Raw genomic sequence first — 17,009 nt, forward strand, 5'->3', positions numbered from 1 at the left:
GATGGTAGGCACCATCCATCTGATCTTCCCACTAAGTCCTGCCTTTTCTAATCCCTTCTATCCATAGGCAGCTAGTATAATTCTGATTGGAGCACCACTTATCATGTATCTTATTCTCTGATTTATTAATTAAAAAATCTGATTCTCCATCTCCTGTGGATTAAAGTTCGGATTTCTCAGACATTCAGGGACCTGCAGTGATGAGATTCCAGCCTTCATTCCACCCTCATGCCCCAGTCCTCTCCTGTGTTGACTACTTACCTTTCTCTATAACTGACCTCTGTTCTGCTGTTACTTCCTGTGTTGAAAAACCCCTTCATTCTCTGACAAAAGGCAATATAGTACAATGGTTAAGAACATGAGTTCAAGCACAAATGTGTTTGACACACAGTTTTCGCCACTCTGTGTACACTTGGACTATTTACCTAAAACCCCGTGCCACAGTTTTAGCATTTCTAAAGTGGACATAATAGTAGCTAATTCATAGGGTTGTTATGAAGAAGCTGATAATATAAATGACTTCAGCTAGGTATCACCCCTACCTTTTTCAAGGCATTTACTATTCTGCTGCAGTTATATGTGTTCATGTCATGTCTTAACTCTCTCTGGACTAAGTTTTTTAAGGATCCTTGACAACTGTCTTTGTATCTCTTACCACTGAATGTCTTCAACAGAATGAGAATGTATTAAAAACCTTGGTGAAGTGTGAGTTAATTTGGGGCTACACACGGTACACCAGTAATACAGTTCCACTCAGCTGAGGACTGGGAGGGTGGAAGGTAAGTATTACGTGCCTGCTGTGAGCTTGGCACTGGGAATTCAGCAGTGGAGGAGGCCCAGACTAAAGTTCAAGGTGCTTCTAACCTAGAACGGGATAGGATTTTGAGCTGTGTGCTCAAAGGAGGTGAATTATGAGGACAAAGGCGGTGCTGCAGGGATTCCAGAATGGCCTGGGGAGTTGAGTGGGATAAGATGATGGTTAAGTTTGATCAGAAAATGTAACAGCCCTGGTAGTCCAGTGGAATCCACCTTGCAATGCAGAGAACTTGGGTTCGATCCCTGGTTGGGAAACTTAAGATCCCACACGCCAAGGAGCAACAGTTCCCACACCGCAACTACAGAATCCGTGCACTGCAAGAAAAGATCCCAGATGACGCAACTAAGACCCAACGCAGCCAGATAAATAAAATATTTAAAAAGAAAATATGAGCAAAAGCAATGTGACTATGTTCTTTACCCCAGCAGATCTCTTAAATTTTCCTTCCTGACAACCTGCTTTTTTGGGAAGACAATGCAGTGTGCCAGTAAGACTTGCTTGGCACTCCTCTTCCTCTGAACATCCGTTAAAAAATGCCCTTTCTGCTCAAAACTATTCCTTTTCTTTCCACTGAGTGAGCCTGCATTTGCATCTTCCAGTCCTCAGTGCCTGCTGCTGTTCAGTCTGTCGGCAATGCCTACAGTGTGATGGGCTCTTGGCTAGGTCCTGGGGCACCAGAAAGAAACCTCATTCTCAAGGGGCCCGTGGACAAAATCCAGTGAACAGACCGTGACTAAGCAGAGTGATCAGTGCCGCACCCCTGTGTGTTAACCCCAGAGTGCCAGCCCGAGGAATTGAGGAGGCATCCCCTAGGCAATGACCCCACTAAAATCAAGTCTTAGTGATTGGACAAGAGCTCTGTCACCCAAGAAGGAGTTTGACCTGCCTTCAACTGAACAGCTGGTGCAAATCTTAGAGCCTGTGAGCCAGAACACCCTGGGATGACTCCACTTTATCCCCATCTCCTCCCTTCAGCCAGGATCCATTCACCACCCCTCCCCCAGCACTGGCTACATTGCTGTGGCCACATTAAGACTTGGCCCCAGATGGAGGGTGAGTGAGGAAGCTGTTGTGCCAATATGACTGAGTGAAGCTGCCAAAGGTCCCAGAAGGAGGAAGTGGATAAGTGCCTTATTCTTTTAAGGATACAGCAGCCTCAGGTCTTATCAGGGGCCAGGAGCTTCCTCACTCCTTCCCCCACTTCTGACCAAGTCACAGTGTGCCTTGGCAGCGCAGGGAACTGTGGGGGACGGGGAGGAGGACCTGTAGAACTGGGCTAGAGTGGAGGCATGTTGCACTATCCCAAGCAGGAAGCAGTGGTGGTTTAGGCTAGCGTGGTGGTAGCAGAAATGGAATGAAGATTTGAGAGACATTGTTGAGCAGAACCAGCAGGACTTGATGATAAAATACGTTCAAGAAAAGGGAAGAATTGGCTTTCAACCATAAGCATCCACCCCCAGGGTGGACTTACTCTCTTCCCAGCAACCCTAGAAACCATATGGCCCAGGACTCTGCCTACTACTCAGCAAGTAGGTTTCAGGTTGATAAGGAAAGACTTCCTGTGGTGGAACTGAAAGAGGAAGCCACTAACCCAGTACTGCCTAGGAGGCTGTGGGAGAAGGAAGATGGCCAGAGCTCTGTGTCTACTTCGTGCCCTCTGGCTTCTGGAGTGGGTGCAGCTGCTTTTGGGACCTGGTGCTGTGCCTCCAACCTGGGCCTTGAACCTGGATTCAGTGCAGTTCACCGTCTACACAGGCCCTAATGGCAGCCACTTTGGGTTTTCACTGGACTTCTACAAGAACAGCAATGGGAGGTGAGCCCTGGGAAACTTCCCCACCATCACTGCTTCTGTGGGTCTTGAGTTCCCCATTTGTGATAGAGGTTGAGCAAAGTGATTTCCAGGGTCTATTTGGGCTGAGTTCTTGTTAGGAATACTGGGGTGTCAGTGAGAGGCACAAGTGGGGAGCTGAGCAGAGCAAAGACAAAGGGGAGACCCATGTTGATGCCTTATTTTTTCCTCAAGGGTCAGTTTTATGACCCACTCCACCCTCATCCCCTTGAAATACAGAAAGGAGCACATGTCTTAAGTTGACCTGCAGAATTGTGAAACTGTCTGTCTACTCCCACTTTGTTTTTCTATTCCAATCCCCTCAACCCAGCAAAACGATTGATATTTGAAAAGAAGCAATAGAGCATTATTGGTTGGGATTGATCAGGCTGCAAATTCAGACTGCTAAAATTAGAGTCCTGGCTCTTTCTCGCTATAGGAACAACCCTGAGCTAGTTCCTTATTGCGATGGACACTAAGGTCCAGCTTCAGAGCATAGCAATAGCAGATGAACTTTAAGTATCAGCACCTTGGGGAGTTGCCTCTGCTGAAGAGAGCCACCTCCCTCAAATCTCCCCCACTTCCAAATGTGCCCCAGGAAGCAGTCAATGAGGAATGTGGAGGGAGGGGAGAGGTTAAGGGTCTGACTCTCTCATCTCAACTCCAGACAGTTCTGAGGATCTTTCTAGCTCCAAAGTTCCCAGGACATTGACCCATGGCTATTATTCGGTCTGAATCTCAACTCAATGCCCCCTGCCTGCTCCTGCTTCTTTCTCCTCCTTTTCACAGATACTGGTCTCATGGGCACTTCTTAGTAAACATCCTGCAAACTAAAAAGAAAAAAAAATTACAGCATTTTTGGAGCCCTCGTTATGTATTATTTGGCTGGCACTGGCATAAATGTTTTTCATGCGTTTATTTCATTTACTTCTCCTGACAGCATTGATTGGTATTGTCCACCTTTTATATACAGTAGAGCTGTCATTTGAACCTAGATCTACTAAGTTATATTCTCAGTTTTATCCTTAATTTCCGCGGTTACTGATGGGTATGTGACTTTCCTCGCTGGGCGTCAGTTTCACTGGCCGTAAAATGAAAAGATTTGCTTCTATGGTCTGTGTCGTCTCACTGAGAAAAGATCCAGTGACCCTCAAGGCACACCGCCCTTCCGAGGAGTGCTCCCGGCACAGGCACTGGGGCACGGGGTACCCCAGAATCCACGGAGCGCTCACCCAGCTTTCTTATACAGTGTGTCCGTCGTGGTGGGCGCCCCACGGACCCTGGGCCGCAGAGAGGAGGAGACCGGCGGCGTTTTCCTGTGCCCCTGGAAGGCCGAGGGCGGCCAGTGCATCTCGCTGCCCTTCGACCTCTGTGAGTCTCGCACAAGAGAAAGGGAGGGGCTACAAGGAGCGCGGACAGCCGGGCTTCAGCACCCTACCCCCTTCTTGTGCCCTCCAGATGATGAAACGCGAAGCATAGGCACCCAAACTTTCCAAACCTTCAAGGCTGGGCAAGGACTCGGGGCGTCGGTCGTTAGTTGGAGAGACAGCATTGTGGTGGGCGCTACCGGACCGGGATCAGGGAGCAGACGGAGGGTGGGGACACGTGGAGGGAGGAACCCGAGTCCCGCCCCTTCCCCACTCCCCTCTGGCTCTGCTTCAGGCCTGCGCCCCCTGGCAGCACTGGAACGTCCTAGATAGGAACGAGGAGGAGGCTCAGAAGACGCCCGTAGGTGGCTGCTTCGTGGCTCAGCTCCAAAACGGCGACCGCACAGAGTACTCGCCCTGCCGGGCCAACAAAATGAGCCAGTTTTACGAGAGAAATTATTTCAGTGAGCTCCGCTCTCCGTTTCGGCTCCGCCCACTCGCGGCGGTTATCCATTAGCTCCCCACCCCCCACCCCCGCCCCCTTCACCCGATCTTTCCTGTCCTCCAACTCTCCCAAATCCTGCTTGCAGTCTGGGGTCGCCCAGAGGCCCCAGTTCCTGACTCCACCCCCATGCTCTGCCCACTGGGTGTCGATAGTAAATCACGCCCCTTATTACCCTGTGGCCCCGGCCTCGTTTGACCCCGCCTCCCGGCCCCGCGCCACCCTCCAGAGCAGGCTTCGCTGACCCTTCCTTTTTGCCTTCTCTAGGAGACGACAGGCGTTACTGCGAAGCCGGCTTCAGCTCGGTAGTCACTCAGGCGAGTAGGGAGCATTAACGGCGTGGGGGTGTCCCCCCAAACAGGACCCTCTCTCACCTTCAGAACTTCTATTTCAGGCTGGGGAGCTGGTGCTTGGGGCTCCTGGCGGGTACTATTTCGTAGGTACGTGCCCATCCGTACACCTCCCTCCCTTCTCTCGACCCGGGCAGACCCCAGACTCCTGGGCGCCCATACCAACTGTCCCACGCGCCCTAGGTCTCCTGGCGCGGGCTCCAATCGCCGATATCATCTCAAGTTACCGCCCAGGCACCCTTTTGTGGCACGTGCGCACCCAGTTCACCTACGACCAGAGTCACTTACAATACTACGATGGCTACCGGGGTAACGTGGCACCTCCCTTCGAGGCTTCCTAGCACTCAAGTGTCACCGCCGGCCCGGTCCTACCCCTGCAGGAATGCCCCATTGTCAACTTTGGCTGGCCAGCTCCAGGACTAAGGCGCCCCCACTCTGCTCAGGCAGCTCCCTCTCCCTACCCTCTGCAGACCGCCCAGCTCCCAATGGCGAGCACGTCGACTTCTCGCACTGAATTCGCTTCGCGGCCTCGGGCAGGTCTTGACCTCTCGATGGCCTCGATTTCCCCGTCTCCGCAATGCAGAGTTTGAACTGGGTGGTCTCTGAGTCCCCTCCCTTCCCACTCGGGCCCCTTCCCTGCTTCACCCTCCCGGAAGGACTAATTCGCACTGTGCCTTCAGGGTACTCCGTGGCCGTGGGCAACTTCGACGGAAATCCCAACACTACAGGCAAGAAATTCACTTAGGGGTGGGGTTTGGGGAGTCCCGCCCGGAAAGGAGCACTTCCAAGACGGCATCGAAATCTCCCTGGGATTCGGAAGGGCAGGCGGGAGGCAGGTGGGGGTTCCAGAGACCTCACTTTCTGGGCCCGACTCTCCCCAGAGTATGTCTTCGGTGCCCCCACCTGGAGTTGGACTCTGGGAGCGGTGAGTGCCCTCTGTCCACCCCTCACTGATTTCACTCTTCAGCCTGAACCGCGCCCCCCGCCCCCCCAACTTCCTGCCCTTCTGTGGTGAGGTCAACTGTGACATGCTCCTGTATGTTTTCTGAGCAGGTGGAAATTTTGGACTCGTACCACCAGATGCTGCACCAGCTGCATGGAGAGCAGGTGAGGATCAGGTGGGGGTGGCCAAGGCAAGGGAATTGAGACCCTGGAATATTCCACGAGACATGGTGGGATCGAAGTGTGAGTATGAGGACAGAAATTAAGGAGTGCCCCATTTCCTGCAGATGGCTTCATATTTTGGGCACTCAGTGGCCGTCACTGACGTCAATGGGGATGGGTGAGAAGCCAGGCGCCCCCACCCCTACCCACTTGGGTCCCAAATTACCAGAGGTGTTGACTACCCTCAGTCTCCCGTCTCTTCCTTTCCCAGCCCTCACTCACACATGACCACTGAGGGGAGCGGGAGGACAAGGATGGATAAGCCTGAGCTCAGGCCCACAGCATCCCTGTAGCCCATCCCCACATAACCACCCATTGGGCCTGCAGGAGGCATGACCTCTTGGTGGGTGCACCACTGTACATGGAGAGCCGTGCTGACCGCAAGCTGGCCGAGGTGGGGCGTGTGTACTTGTTCCTGCAGGCTCGAGGCGCCCGAATGCTGGGGGCCCCCAACCTACTGCTGACTGGCACACAGCTCTATGGGCGATTTGGCTCAGCCATTGCACCTCTGGGAGACCTCAACCGGGATGGGTACAACGGTAAGGGAAGAGAGAAGGGGTTTATGCCATGGCAAAGATCGTGAATTTGACCTGAGGGCAGAGGGAGCCAAGAAGGGCTTTGAGCAGGAGAGAGTTAAAGGAGACCAGTCGGGATTTGTTTGCATTAGTCCAGGCAAAAGATGGTGACCACTGGGATGTGGGCTTTGGCAGCAGAGTTAGAGATGAGGGTGAGTTCTAGATAGTTATTACTTAGATTATTAGAACTTGATGGGTGACTGCAGGTGGGGCTAAGAGAGAGGAGTTGGGTGGGTGGTGGTGCCCTTCACTGCCTGAAACTCAAGTCTTGCCACAGGCCTGGAGAGAGATCAGCAGTTCAGCTCTGCTCTCGTTTGGTCTTTTTCTTTTTTTTTTTTTGGCCATGCTATACAACTTGCAGGATCTTAGTTCCCCAATCAGGGATCGAACCCCATACCCCTGGCAGTGAAAGTATGGAGTCCTAACCAGTGGACCGCCAGGGAATTCCCTGGACTTTTTTGATCATGAAAGGCTTGGGAGCCTTAGGCAGACATATCCAGAGAACAGTTGGGTGTGACTTCCTCCATTTCCAGCACAGAGGTCTGAATGGGAGATAGGGGATTGGGGAAGGTCGATGGGGCCCTGGGAGCTTGCAGTGTGGGAAGAGGCCCAGGAGAGAGCCCTGGGGAGCAAGAGCACTTAGGGGACTCCCAGAGAAAGTAGATCTAGAAAGGAGACAGAGGGATGTTCAGAGGGATAGGAGGGAAACTAGGAGATCTGATGGCCCAGAACTCAAAGGAAGAGTGCTGGAAGCAGAAGGAAGCTGGGTCAGTGGCTCCAGATGCTGCTGAAAGATACAATTAGATGGGGCTGGAGAAGTATTCCTGGGCTTTAGCAAGAAGGAAGTCATTGGTGACAGTGACAAGAACCAATTCAGGACTAGCATGGTGCAAGGTATGAATGAACGTGAAGATCTGATGACAGCCAGAGTAGACTGCTCTTTCTACCAGTTTGTGAAAGGAGAAAGAGAAAGGTGATTACTGAAAGGAGATGAGGATCAAAGGAAGGCTATTTTAATTGTAAAGACTATGGAGTAGGTGGAATGTGGAGGAAAATGATCTTGTGGGGAAATAGGGGCGGGGAGTGAGCTGGAGGTGGGTCCCTGCAATGCCTGAGAGATGCAGGGCTGGGATGCTCAGCCTAGTGGCAGGGGTAGGAGGGACACTATTCTAGGGTCAAGAGGGGAGAAGAGCAAAAAGCACAACAGTTTGGTTGCTTCTGTTTGGGAAGGAAGTGAGAGGCAGGGAGCTTGATTGAGTAGAAAAGGTTTGAAATAGGTGCTGAGCAGAAAACCCTGAGGGACTGCTAGGCATACACGGAGGCCCCTAGTGATGGCTGGAGGTCAGGAATTCATGGTGGCCAGTGTGGTGGGATCTGGCCAGGACTGGCAATGGGGCGGGATGGCTGAGGATATGGCAAGGGTAACTGAATGTTTAGAAAATAGGTGGAGAGATAGGGAAGCCAAAGATCAGGTGACTGGACGAGACTGTGTTGAGTCTATCAGAAAAGTCAGTAGATCTTTAAAAGAAAAAAACTGCACAGGAAACATACCATGAAGTCAGAAGGCAAGGGAAAGACAGTTACTATATATATATATATATATCAAAGATCTTAATTGCCATCACATGCAAAGAATTCTTATAGATTAATAAGATTATTAATGATTGTTATTAATGATGATTACATTTTCAAGAGTTGTCATTAAAGTTATTAGTGATGACAACCCCATGGTGTGACCCTGGGTTTACATGGTGGGAGTGGCATGCCCCAGCTGAAGAGGGGGCAAATATTTAGCAGGTGTTGGTTACTTAATCTTCTGGGACTCTATTTTCTCCTTTAAAATGGGAATAATAATGCCTAGTTTTCAGGATGAAAAGAAATCATGACAATATATTGTCCTCAATAGATAGTGAGGGCTGTTAGACTGTTTTTACAATGATCTGACTTGATGGGTCTTCCTCCCACCCAGTGTAAACTCCTGGAGAGTGGGGCAGATGCCTCCTTGACCCCCACATTCCTCTCCTGGTTCCCTGGGGTCTGCCTAGAGAAAGAGCTCAGGAAAATGTTACAGGGCCTAGAGAGACTGGATAACAGATAGCTACTCCCTTTCTGTTGTTCTTTCCAGATGTTGCAGTAGCCGCCCCCTACGGGGGTCCCAGCGGTCAAGGCCAAGTGTTGGTGTACCTGGGTCAGAGTGAGGGGCTTAACCCATCCCCCTCCCAGGTCCTAGACAGCCCCTTCTCCACAGGCTCTGGCTTTGGTTTCTCCCTTCGAGGTGCCACAGATATCGATGACAACGGATACCCAGGTGCCCCTGGACTGCCTCCAACTAGACAGGAAGGGCCCTTGGGCATTAGCTGGAGATACTGAGAGACACAGCAAGGGGCTTGAACCTGACCTGGTGCCCCACTGAGAACTCTGTGGGTTGGGGGGCAAGATCAAACCTCCTATGGGGGTAGGTAGTGTGGGAAACCCCTGAGAAAATTAGATGAAGACCCCATAACTCTCTAATTAACCATTCTGACACCTCCCCTCCTTCCCACAATGTCTATAGACCTGCTTGTGGGAGCTTACGGGGCTAGCAAGGTCGCGGTATACAGGTGAGCGCTGGCTCCAGGGGTGGGATGGGGAAGAACCCACCCCATCAGAGACTAGGTCAGGAGGGGCCACCAAGTCAAGCCTCCCAATTCCCACCAGGGCTCAGCCGGTGGTGATGGTCACTGTCCAGCTGATGGTGCAAGATTCACTGAACCCTGCTGTGAAGACTTGTGTCCTGTCCCAGACCAAGACCCCAGTGAGCTGGTGAGGAAATGGAGGGTGTGGGCCAAGCAGGATCTAGGACTTCAGCTGGGTGACCCTAGTCCCTGAGCCCCATTCATCTCTCTGCAGCTTTAACATCCAGATGTGTGTGGGAGCCACTGGGCACAACATTCCCGAGAAGCTGCGTGAGTGGCACCCTGGGGACAGGAGGCAGGTGGGCCTGGGCTCCGCTGGAGGCTGGCCTGGGAGACTCTGACGTGCCCCACTTGCCTGGGCCAGACCTGAATGCCGAGCTGCAGCTGGACCGGCAGAAGCCCCGCCAGGGCCGGCGGGTCCTACTGCTGGACTCTCAGCAGGCAGGCACCATCCTGGACCTGGATCTGAGAGGCAGACACAACCCCAACTGCTCCACCGCCACGGCCTTCCTCCGAGTATGCCCAGGCTGGGGGTGGGCAGGGCTGGGTGTGCAGAGCCTGTTAATCCAGCCCCGGGGCATGGGGCCAGGCACTGCAGGGGTGGTCAGCAGGACACACAGGGTAGGTGGGGTACGTGGTAGCAAGACAGCCCATCTCTTGCCCCCTTCCTTAGGATGAGGCCGACTTCCGGGACAAGCTAAGCCCTATCGTGCTCAGCTTTAGTGTGTCCCTGCCGCCGGAGAAGGATGGAGGAGCCCCTGCTCTCGTGCTGCACGGAGACACCCACGTCCAGGAACAGGTAGAGGTGGGCAGGTGCAGGCAGGGGAGGGGGAGGACCCCTGCAAGATTGTCAAGGTTTGGGTTGGTGTCCATACTGACATCCAAATAGACATCCAAACCTGGATGTCACCTCTAATCTCTGGTGTTACTCTAAACCCTAATGAAAACTGCCAAATCTCAATACCCCCAAAGCCTCATATAAACCTCAGATGTTGACATCACCTCTAAACTCTCATTTAAACCCTGATGTCTACCTGCTCATCTCCCACCTGAGAGCTTGCACTTCTCCGTGCTTTCCTTTAAGAGCTGTGGTTTTTTTTTTTTTCCCTTAATTTGGAAGAGGGATATTTGCTGATGGTATCCAATTCAAGAACTGAGTTATAAAATCTGGAAATACATGTTAACAGGAAACATTGTTAACGTTTGATGGATTTCCTTGCATCATCAAAGCCCTGACATCATCCCAAACCCTGAGGCAAACCCCAAAGCTCTGATACCATCATCAACCTTTTCTTCTCAAACCTTCTAACTCCCCAAACCCACTGTGACCCCCAAACCTACCCACCCACATGAGATGTCCCCTCTAGACCCGCATCATTCTGGACTGTGGGGACGATGACCTGTGTGTGCCGCAGCTGCAGCTCACCGCCCGCGTGTGAGAAGACCGCCCCCTGCCCCCCACACCGCCCACTGCCCCCCACACCGCCCACTGCCCCCTAACACCGCCCACTGCCCCCCACACCGCCCACTGCCCCCCCACACCACCCACTGCCCCCCAACACCACCCACTGCCCCCCCAACACCCACTGCCCCCCCACACCGCCCACCGCCCCCCAACACCTCCCACTGCCCCCCCAACCCTCCCTGTCTACCCTGAGACAGCCCCTCCTCACCTGGATCCTGATACTCTGTCTCCTCATCCCAGCCCCTGGGCTTGGACCCAGCCTCCTTGGCTTTACTCCCTTCTCAACCGCCACAGGAAGGGCTCCCCACTCCTAATTGGAGCCGACAACGTGCTGGAGCTGCGAATGGATGCGGCCAATGAGGGTGAGGGAGCCTACGAGGCTGAGCTGGCTGTGTACCTGCCCCCAGGCGCCCACTACATGCGGGCTGTCAGCAACATGGAGGTGAGCCCCAACCCGGGCGTCCATGGGGACCTGGGAAGTGTGGGAGCCTTGATTCTCATCTCCCACCTGATAGCTCCCGTTTGTCTATGCTTTCCTTCAAGAGCTCCGATTTTTTTTACCCCTCTAATTTGAAAGAGGAATATTTGCTAATGGCATACAATTCAAGAACTCGATTATAAAATCAGGAAATAACTGTTAACAGGAGCCACCGTTTAGATTTGGTTTTGGATTTCCCTTAAATTTCTGTGCTGTTAAATTTGGATTTCCTTGCGTTCTTTTTTCTCGAAATGGATACTTACATAGGTGTGTATTTATTTTTTATTTTACTGATGCAGTTTATAACAATGCAGTTACCCTCCATGTGATGTTTTGTGGTTTTCATTTTTTTTAATCATTAAAAAGAATAGTAATACATACAGTAATACACAGTAATACATAAACAGGAATGTGACAGTCCTTGAATTCCACCTCCCCTTGAAACCCTCCATCCCACCCTGGAATCCTCCCCACCCTGACTTTCCAAGGGACCTTAAATATATAAGGGATGCTGTGTAACCATCTTCTTTCTTGGAACTGCTTCTCCGAAGGGGTTTGAGAGACTCATCTGTAACCAGAAGAAGGAGAATGAGACCAAGGTGGTGCTGTGTGAGCTGGGCAACCCCATGAAGAGTAACGCCCAGGTGAGGCCACTCAGGCCTGGGTGCTGGGTCTCCTCTACCAGGGGTTCATAGACAGCTGGGTTTCGGGGGCTGGGTTTGAAGTCAGATGGCTCCAGACTGGAATCCTTGTCCTCTCACTCCCTGGCTGTGTGGTCTTGGGTGAGTGACTCCCTCTCTGAGTGGTCTTCAGGACGAGGACTGGAGGCCACATTCAGAGTGGGCATCTGGACAGTGACTCTGGCCCTCCCCGTGTCTCAGATAGAAGTCATAATGTGGGTGAGCGTGGAGAAGCTGGAAGAGGCTGGGGAGCAGGTGTCCTTCCTGCTGCAGATCAGGAGGTATACTAGACTGGGGGGCACTCCCTCCCCCTGTCTGATCCCCACACAGAGACCCTCAGATGCCCGCCACACAGAAGTGTTCTCTAGGAGGCATGTTCTTCAGACTTCCCTGTTTCCTTTCTTCCTCAGAGACTTGAGTTTTGGAGCCCTAGAGGAACTAACTTTAGAGTGGTGTGCTGTTTATGGAGTTAGCTCTTCCTGAGCCCTCTGATATTCTGCCCTCCCTCCCCTGCCCCCCGCCCTGAGAGTCCTAATGTTCACTGGGCTGGTATCCCTGATCTGTTTCTCCTCGGCCCCCTTCCTACAGCAAGAACAGCCAGAATCCAAATAGTGAGATGGTGGAGCTGGATGTGCCAGTCCGGGCAGTGGCCCATGTGGAGTTGAGAGGGTGAGAGGCCAGGGAAACAAAAGGGAGTTGGCAGGCACAGCCCTGAGGCTCAGGAGGTCCTGGGCAAACCCCCACAGGCAAGTCAGGGGGCCAGGCTCACTCTGGGGGTCTCGGGCCTCTGCAGGAATTCCTTTCCAGCCTCCCTGGTGGTGGCTGCAGAAGAAGGCAATGGGCAGAACAGCTCTGACAGCTGGGGCCCCAAAGTGGAGCACACCTACGAGGTAGGAAGGAGGCTCTGGGCCCCAGGCTGGGGTAGGAGGGTCCCAGGAGCTGGTTTTGGTGCTGAGCCTCCTAACATCCTGCCGCCACCACCCTGCCAGCTCCACAACAATGGCCCTGGTGCTGTAAGTGGTCTCCGCCTCAACCTCTACCTCCCCAGCCAGTCACAGCCCTCAGACCTGCTCTACATCCTGGATATTCATCCACAGGGAGGCCTTCAGTGCGCCTCAGAGCCCTCTCCCAACCCCCTCCAGGTGAGAGCCTGCGTGAATCCCTAGCCATCAACTAGGGCCCCTGTGGGAGGGCTGGCAGATGGGCAGAGCGTGAGACCTGAGGGCCTCTTTGCCTCCTCAGCTGGAATGGAGGCTGCCCACCCCCAGCCCTTCCCCAGCCCACCACAAGCGGGATCGCAGACAGGCCGTCCTGCTGGAGGAGAAGCAGCCCTCAAGGCTCCAAGATCCAATCTTGGTGGTGAGCAGGCTCTGTGGTCTCCAGCTGGGGCCACCCTGGGGCCCAGAGGCAGAGGGGATGGGAGGCAGAGGAGAGAGAAGGGTGTGGTGGGGACCTCGTGTGGGTCACCTTGGTCTCACAGGGACCTCCAGGTGAATATGAAGGATTGTGCTCGCCTTGTGTCTGGGGTGGGGGTGGGGGGGAGCACTTGTATATTTCAAGGTATCCAGTACATTAAAGAAAATGAATAAATGCCAAAGCAGGGTTACAATAAGGCTTAGTACTGAACGCTATACGATTGACCCACTTCTTCCTGCCCTTTCCCCGTATCTCTGGGACAGTGTAAGCAATCCCATTCAAAGATAACGTCCCAAGCTTGAATCTGAGGCCCTTCGCGACAGGGAGGCCTGGCCCAAGCTCTTCGACCCCCTATCCCCCTCTGACTTGGGTCCTATGATGGGGGTGATAATGGATCAGTAGGGGCTGGGGACCCTCAGAGCTGCGACTCGTCCCCTCAGAGCTGCGACTCGGCGCCCTGTACTGTGGTGCAGTGTGAGCTGCAGGAGATGGCACGCGGGCAGCGGGTCATGGTCACGGTGCTGGCCTTGCTGTCACTGCCCATCCTCCAAGAGGTGAACCCGGATGCGGGTGGGCGGGGCCTTCTAGAGGCGGGGCCTGATGTACTTGGGGCGGAGCTTGGGAGGAGGCGGGGCTTTAGGGCGGGGAGAGAGTGAGGGCTGGATTTAATTTGGAGTGGATAGAATTAGGCCCGGACGGATCTCCCGTACAGCCGAGTCCGAGGCCGGGACTCCTGCAACCAACAGGCCTCGGGTAAACGCCTTTCACCTCCACCCCATACAGAGGCCCCTGGATCAGTTTGTGCTGCAGTCGCACGCTTGGTTCAACGTCTCCTCCTTTCCCTACTCCGTGCCTGCCCTCAGCCTGCCCAGCGGGGAAGCTCTGGTGGGTGTGGAATGGTGGTGGCAGAAAGGGTCCCGCGGGTCTCCCATTGGTCTTCCCCTGAGTCCCTGCCCAGCCGGGACTGCCTGGATCTGAGAGGTGGGACAAGGAGGTGGCTTGGCCGCAGGTCACCGGCTCGCAAGTCTGAGTCTCTGGGAAAGGCAAGTGTCCCGTTGACTGAGGAGACCCGCGGGTCTCCCCTCAGGTGCAGACGCAGCTGCTTCGGGTCTCGGAGGAGAGAGAGATTCCAATATGGTGGGTGCTGGTAGGCGTGCTGGGCGGCCTGCTGCTGCTCACATTCCTGATCCTGGCCATGTGGAAGGTGAGGCATGAAGCAAGGTTGAGGTGGTGGTGGGCGGGGCGGGGGCGGGGGGCGGTGGTGGTGGTGTGGGGAGGGTAGAACTGAGGTGGTGGGGGTCGGAGGTGAGGAGGGCAGGCAATCCCACAGGGAGGCAGAGAGAGATGGTGGCCCAAGTAGATGACCCAGGGTCCATCTGATTTCTATTTCCACTATTAGAATGTCACCTTCCAGAGGATCTCTTCCAGGGCACAGGTCCCTGGGAGAGGTGGCACCTGAAATCCTAAGTCCTTTAGACCCGTTCCCCCTGAGAGCAGGAGTCCCAGGGACTGAGTCTTGCCTTCTGGAATCCATTGACCCCTGAGAATTTTCACCTCCTCCCTGCTCTGTCCCTCCCCTAGAAGGACCCAGGTCTTCCTGCTCCAATGTGTCCCTGGTGGGTCATTCCCTCCTCTACCCCTGGAGAACACCTGCACTGTTCTCAAACTCACTCAAGTGTCCAAACCCTAAAAAGCCACAGTGCTTTTAGGGAAAACATACATTAGACTTATAATAATCAAATATATACCATCACACGCTGGAGTCATATAGAGACATAATCATCAGTACTTAAGAAAAATTCAGGAAATGAAAAGCAAAATTTAAAAATTTTTTTTGTTTCATGCATTATCTCTAAATGGGAAATGCCTCCACTTGATCATATAGTGGGGATTGTGTTGGTCCAGGGTGAGGACCTTGTGGCTGACTGGTTTCTAGCATACATTCTCCATTGCTGCTCTGGGGCTGAAAAATTCACCTTTACACCTCATTCCTGGCCCCTGTGCACCTCCTAGGTTGGCTTCTTCAAGCGGAATCGTCCACCCTTAGAAGAAGATGATGAAGAGGAGTGATGAGCCCACACATCTCTGTCCTGGCAGCAAGGCTGGGTGTGATGTTGTGTCCCTTCTCCAATGAGTGCCCCCACCCCGCCCCCGCCCCGTCTCTGGTTGCCCAAGGCTGGGAGGATGACATTCTAATAGTGGAGATGGAGATCAGATGGACCCTGAGTCATCTACTTAGGCCAGCATCTCTCTGCCTCCTGATGTCCTCTCCCTCCCTTCAGAGCTGAGTCACCCCCTCTTCTGCTGCCTAATAAAGAACTTGGAACCCAGCTCCACAGCATGCTGCCTCTTCTTGGGGGTCAGAAGAGGAGAGGGGCCTGAGGTGATGTTTGGGCTGAGGAATCTAGGACTGGAAGAAGTGTGAGCAGAGAGGTCTCTGCCAGGGTTAGGGTGCAAATTACTGTCTTTGGGGAGTATCAGGAGCAAAAGAGTGGAACAAGGGAAAAGGGATGGCAGAGCCTCCAAGTGAGACTGGAGGAGGATGGGGTGTCTCAGGGTGGTTGGGTGAGAGGGGGGTTGGGCGCATCAGAAAAGGGAGGCTGAGTCCCTGGTGGGTGAATTTAAATATTTTTTTTCCATGATTTTGGAGGAAATAAACCCCAAGATGAGTTGAGGGTTGGGGAAGTAATACACTGTCTCCACTCTCATAAAAAAAGGTCCTTAAAGCTGTATTCAGGGATTTCCTTGGTGGTCAGTGGTTAAGACTCACCTTCCAATGCAGGGCGTGTGGGTTCGATTTCTGATGGGATCAAAAAATCAAAACATAAAACAGAAACAATGTTGTAACATTCTATAAAGAGAAAAAAAATGGTCCATATAAAAATGTTTTGTAAGATTTATTTATTATTATTTTTTATTTTTGGCTGCTCTGGGTCTTCCTTGCTACACCTGGGCTTTCTCTAGTTGCCGGGAGCCGGGACTGCTTTTCCTTGCAGTGAGCTGGGCTTCAGTAGTTGTGGCACACAGGCTTAGTTGCTTCCAGACATGTGGGATCTTCCTTGACCAGGGATGGAATCCATGTCCCCTGCACTGGCAGAGGTATTCTTAATCACTAGACCACCAGGGAAGCCATACCCCAAAAAAATCTTAAAAAAAAAAAAAAGATGTTCAGAGTGAGAAGGGGCAGAGGGAGGCTGAGTAAGCCCTCAGTCTGAGGAAGGCAGAGTTTCAGCAGGGACAGAAGAGCAGGCATTGCTCTCTGGCTACCCTGCTGCTTGCTGTTCCTTCTTCCCCACTAAGGGGAGGGGTCTTCAGTTTGGAATGAGGGCACAGGCAGGGAGCTCGCAGGAGAGCTGGGAGTGGAACACAGCTGTCCCACGGTGGAGGCTGGAGCCAGTGAGTAGTGGTGGGGGGGTCCTCCTGGAGTGCTGAGAGATGTGTTGGTTCATGAGTTCAGTAAATATTTACGGAGCAGCTACCATGTGCCTAGTCCTGTTCCAGTGCTAGGATGGAGCAAGGGATGAAACAAAGTCCCTAAGCTCATGGAACTTACATTCAACCAGGAGGAAAGAACGGACAAACTAATGTATGATCAGTGGAGGTCAAAATAAAGATAAGGAGACAGTGATCGAATAATTGGTGCTGGGAGAGGGCTGACATTTTAGGGAAAGTGGTCAGGGAAAGCCCTTGTG

At 53.0% G+C, this 17,009-nt stretch overlaps 1 protein-coding gene across 1 annotated transcript; it reads left to right on the forward strand.

Annotated features, from left to right (window-relative positions):
• The first annotated feature begins 1,262 nt into the window (after positions 1 to 1,262).
• On the forward strand, positions 1,263 to 15,647 carry ITGA2B (integrin subunit alpha 2b). The gene is made up of 30 exons (XM_055575706.1): positions 1,263 to 2,630; positions 3,895 to 4,016; positions 4,104 to 4,201; positions 4,308 to 4,476; positions 4,782 to 4,831; positions 4,909 to 4,954; positions 5,048 to 5,173; positions 5,545 to 5,592; positions 5,746 to 5,789; positions 5,918 to 5,971; positions 6,094 to 6,146; positions 6,356 to 6,567; positions 8,729 to 8,911; positions 9,158 to 9,203; positions 9,301 to 9,405; positions 9,493 to 9,548; positions 9,643 to 9,794; positions 9,952 to 10,077; positions 10,646 to 10,713; positions 11,038 to 11,185; positions 11,773 to 11,865; positions 12,103 to 12,182; positions 12,490 to 12,570; positions 12,695 to 12,791; positions 12,891 to 13,043; positions 13,144 to 13,260; positions 13,758 to 13,871; positions 14,101 to 14,202; positions 14,405 to 14,521; positions 15,331 to 15,647. The coding sequence occupies exons 1-30, from the start codon at positions 2,443 to 2,445 to the stop codon at positions 15,385 to 15,387; spliced, it is 3,105 nt and encodes a 1,034-aa protein (XP_055431681.1). The 5' UTR covers positions 1,263 to 2,442; the 3' UTR covers positions 15,388 to 15,647.
• The last annotated feature ends 1,362 nt before the right edge of the window (positions 15,648 to 17,009 follow it).

The sequence above is a fragment of the Bubalus kerabau genome, chromosome 4 (genome assembly GCF_029407905.1).
Source record: "Bubalus kerabau isolate K-KA32 ecotype Philippines breed swamp buffalo chromosome 4, PCC_UOA_SB_1v2, whole genome shotgun sequence".
In the NCBI taxonomy this organism is placed as follows: Eukaryota; Metazoa; Chordata; class Mammalia; order Artiodactyla; family Bovidae; genus Bubalus; species Bubalus kerabau.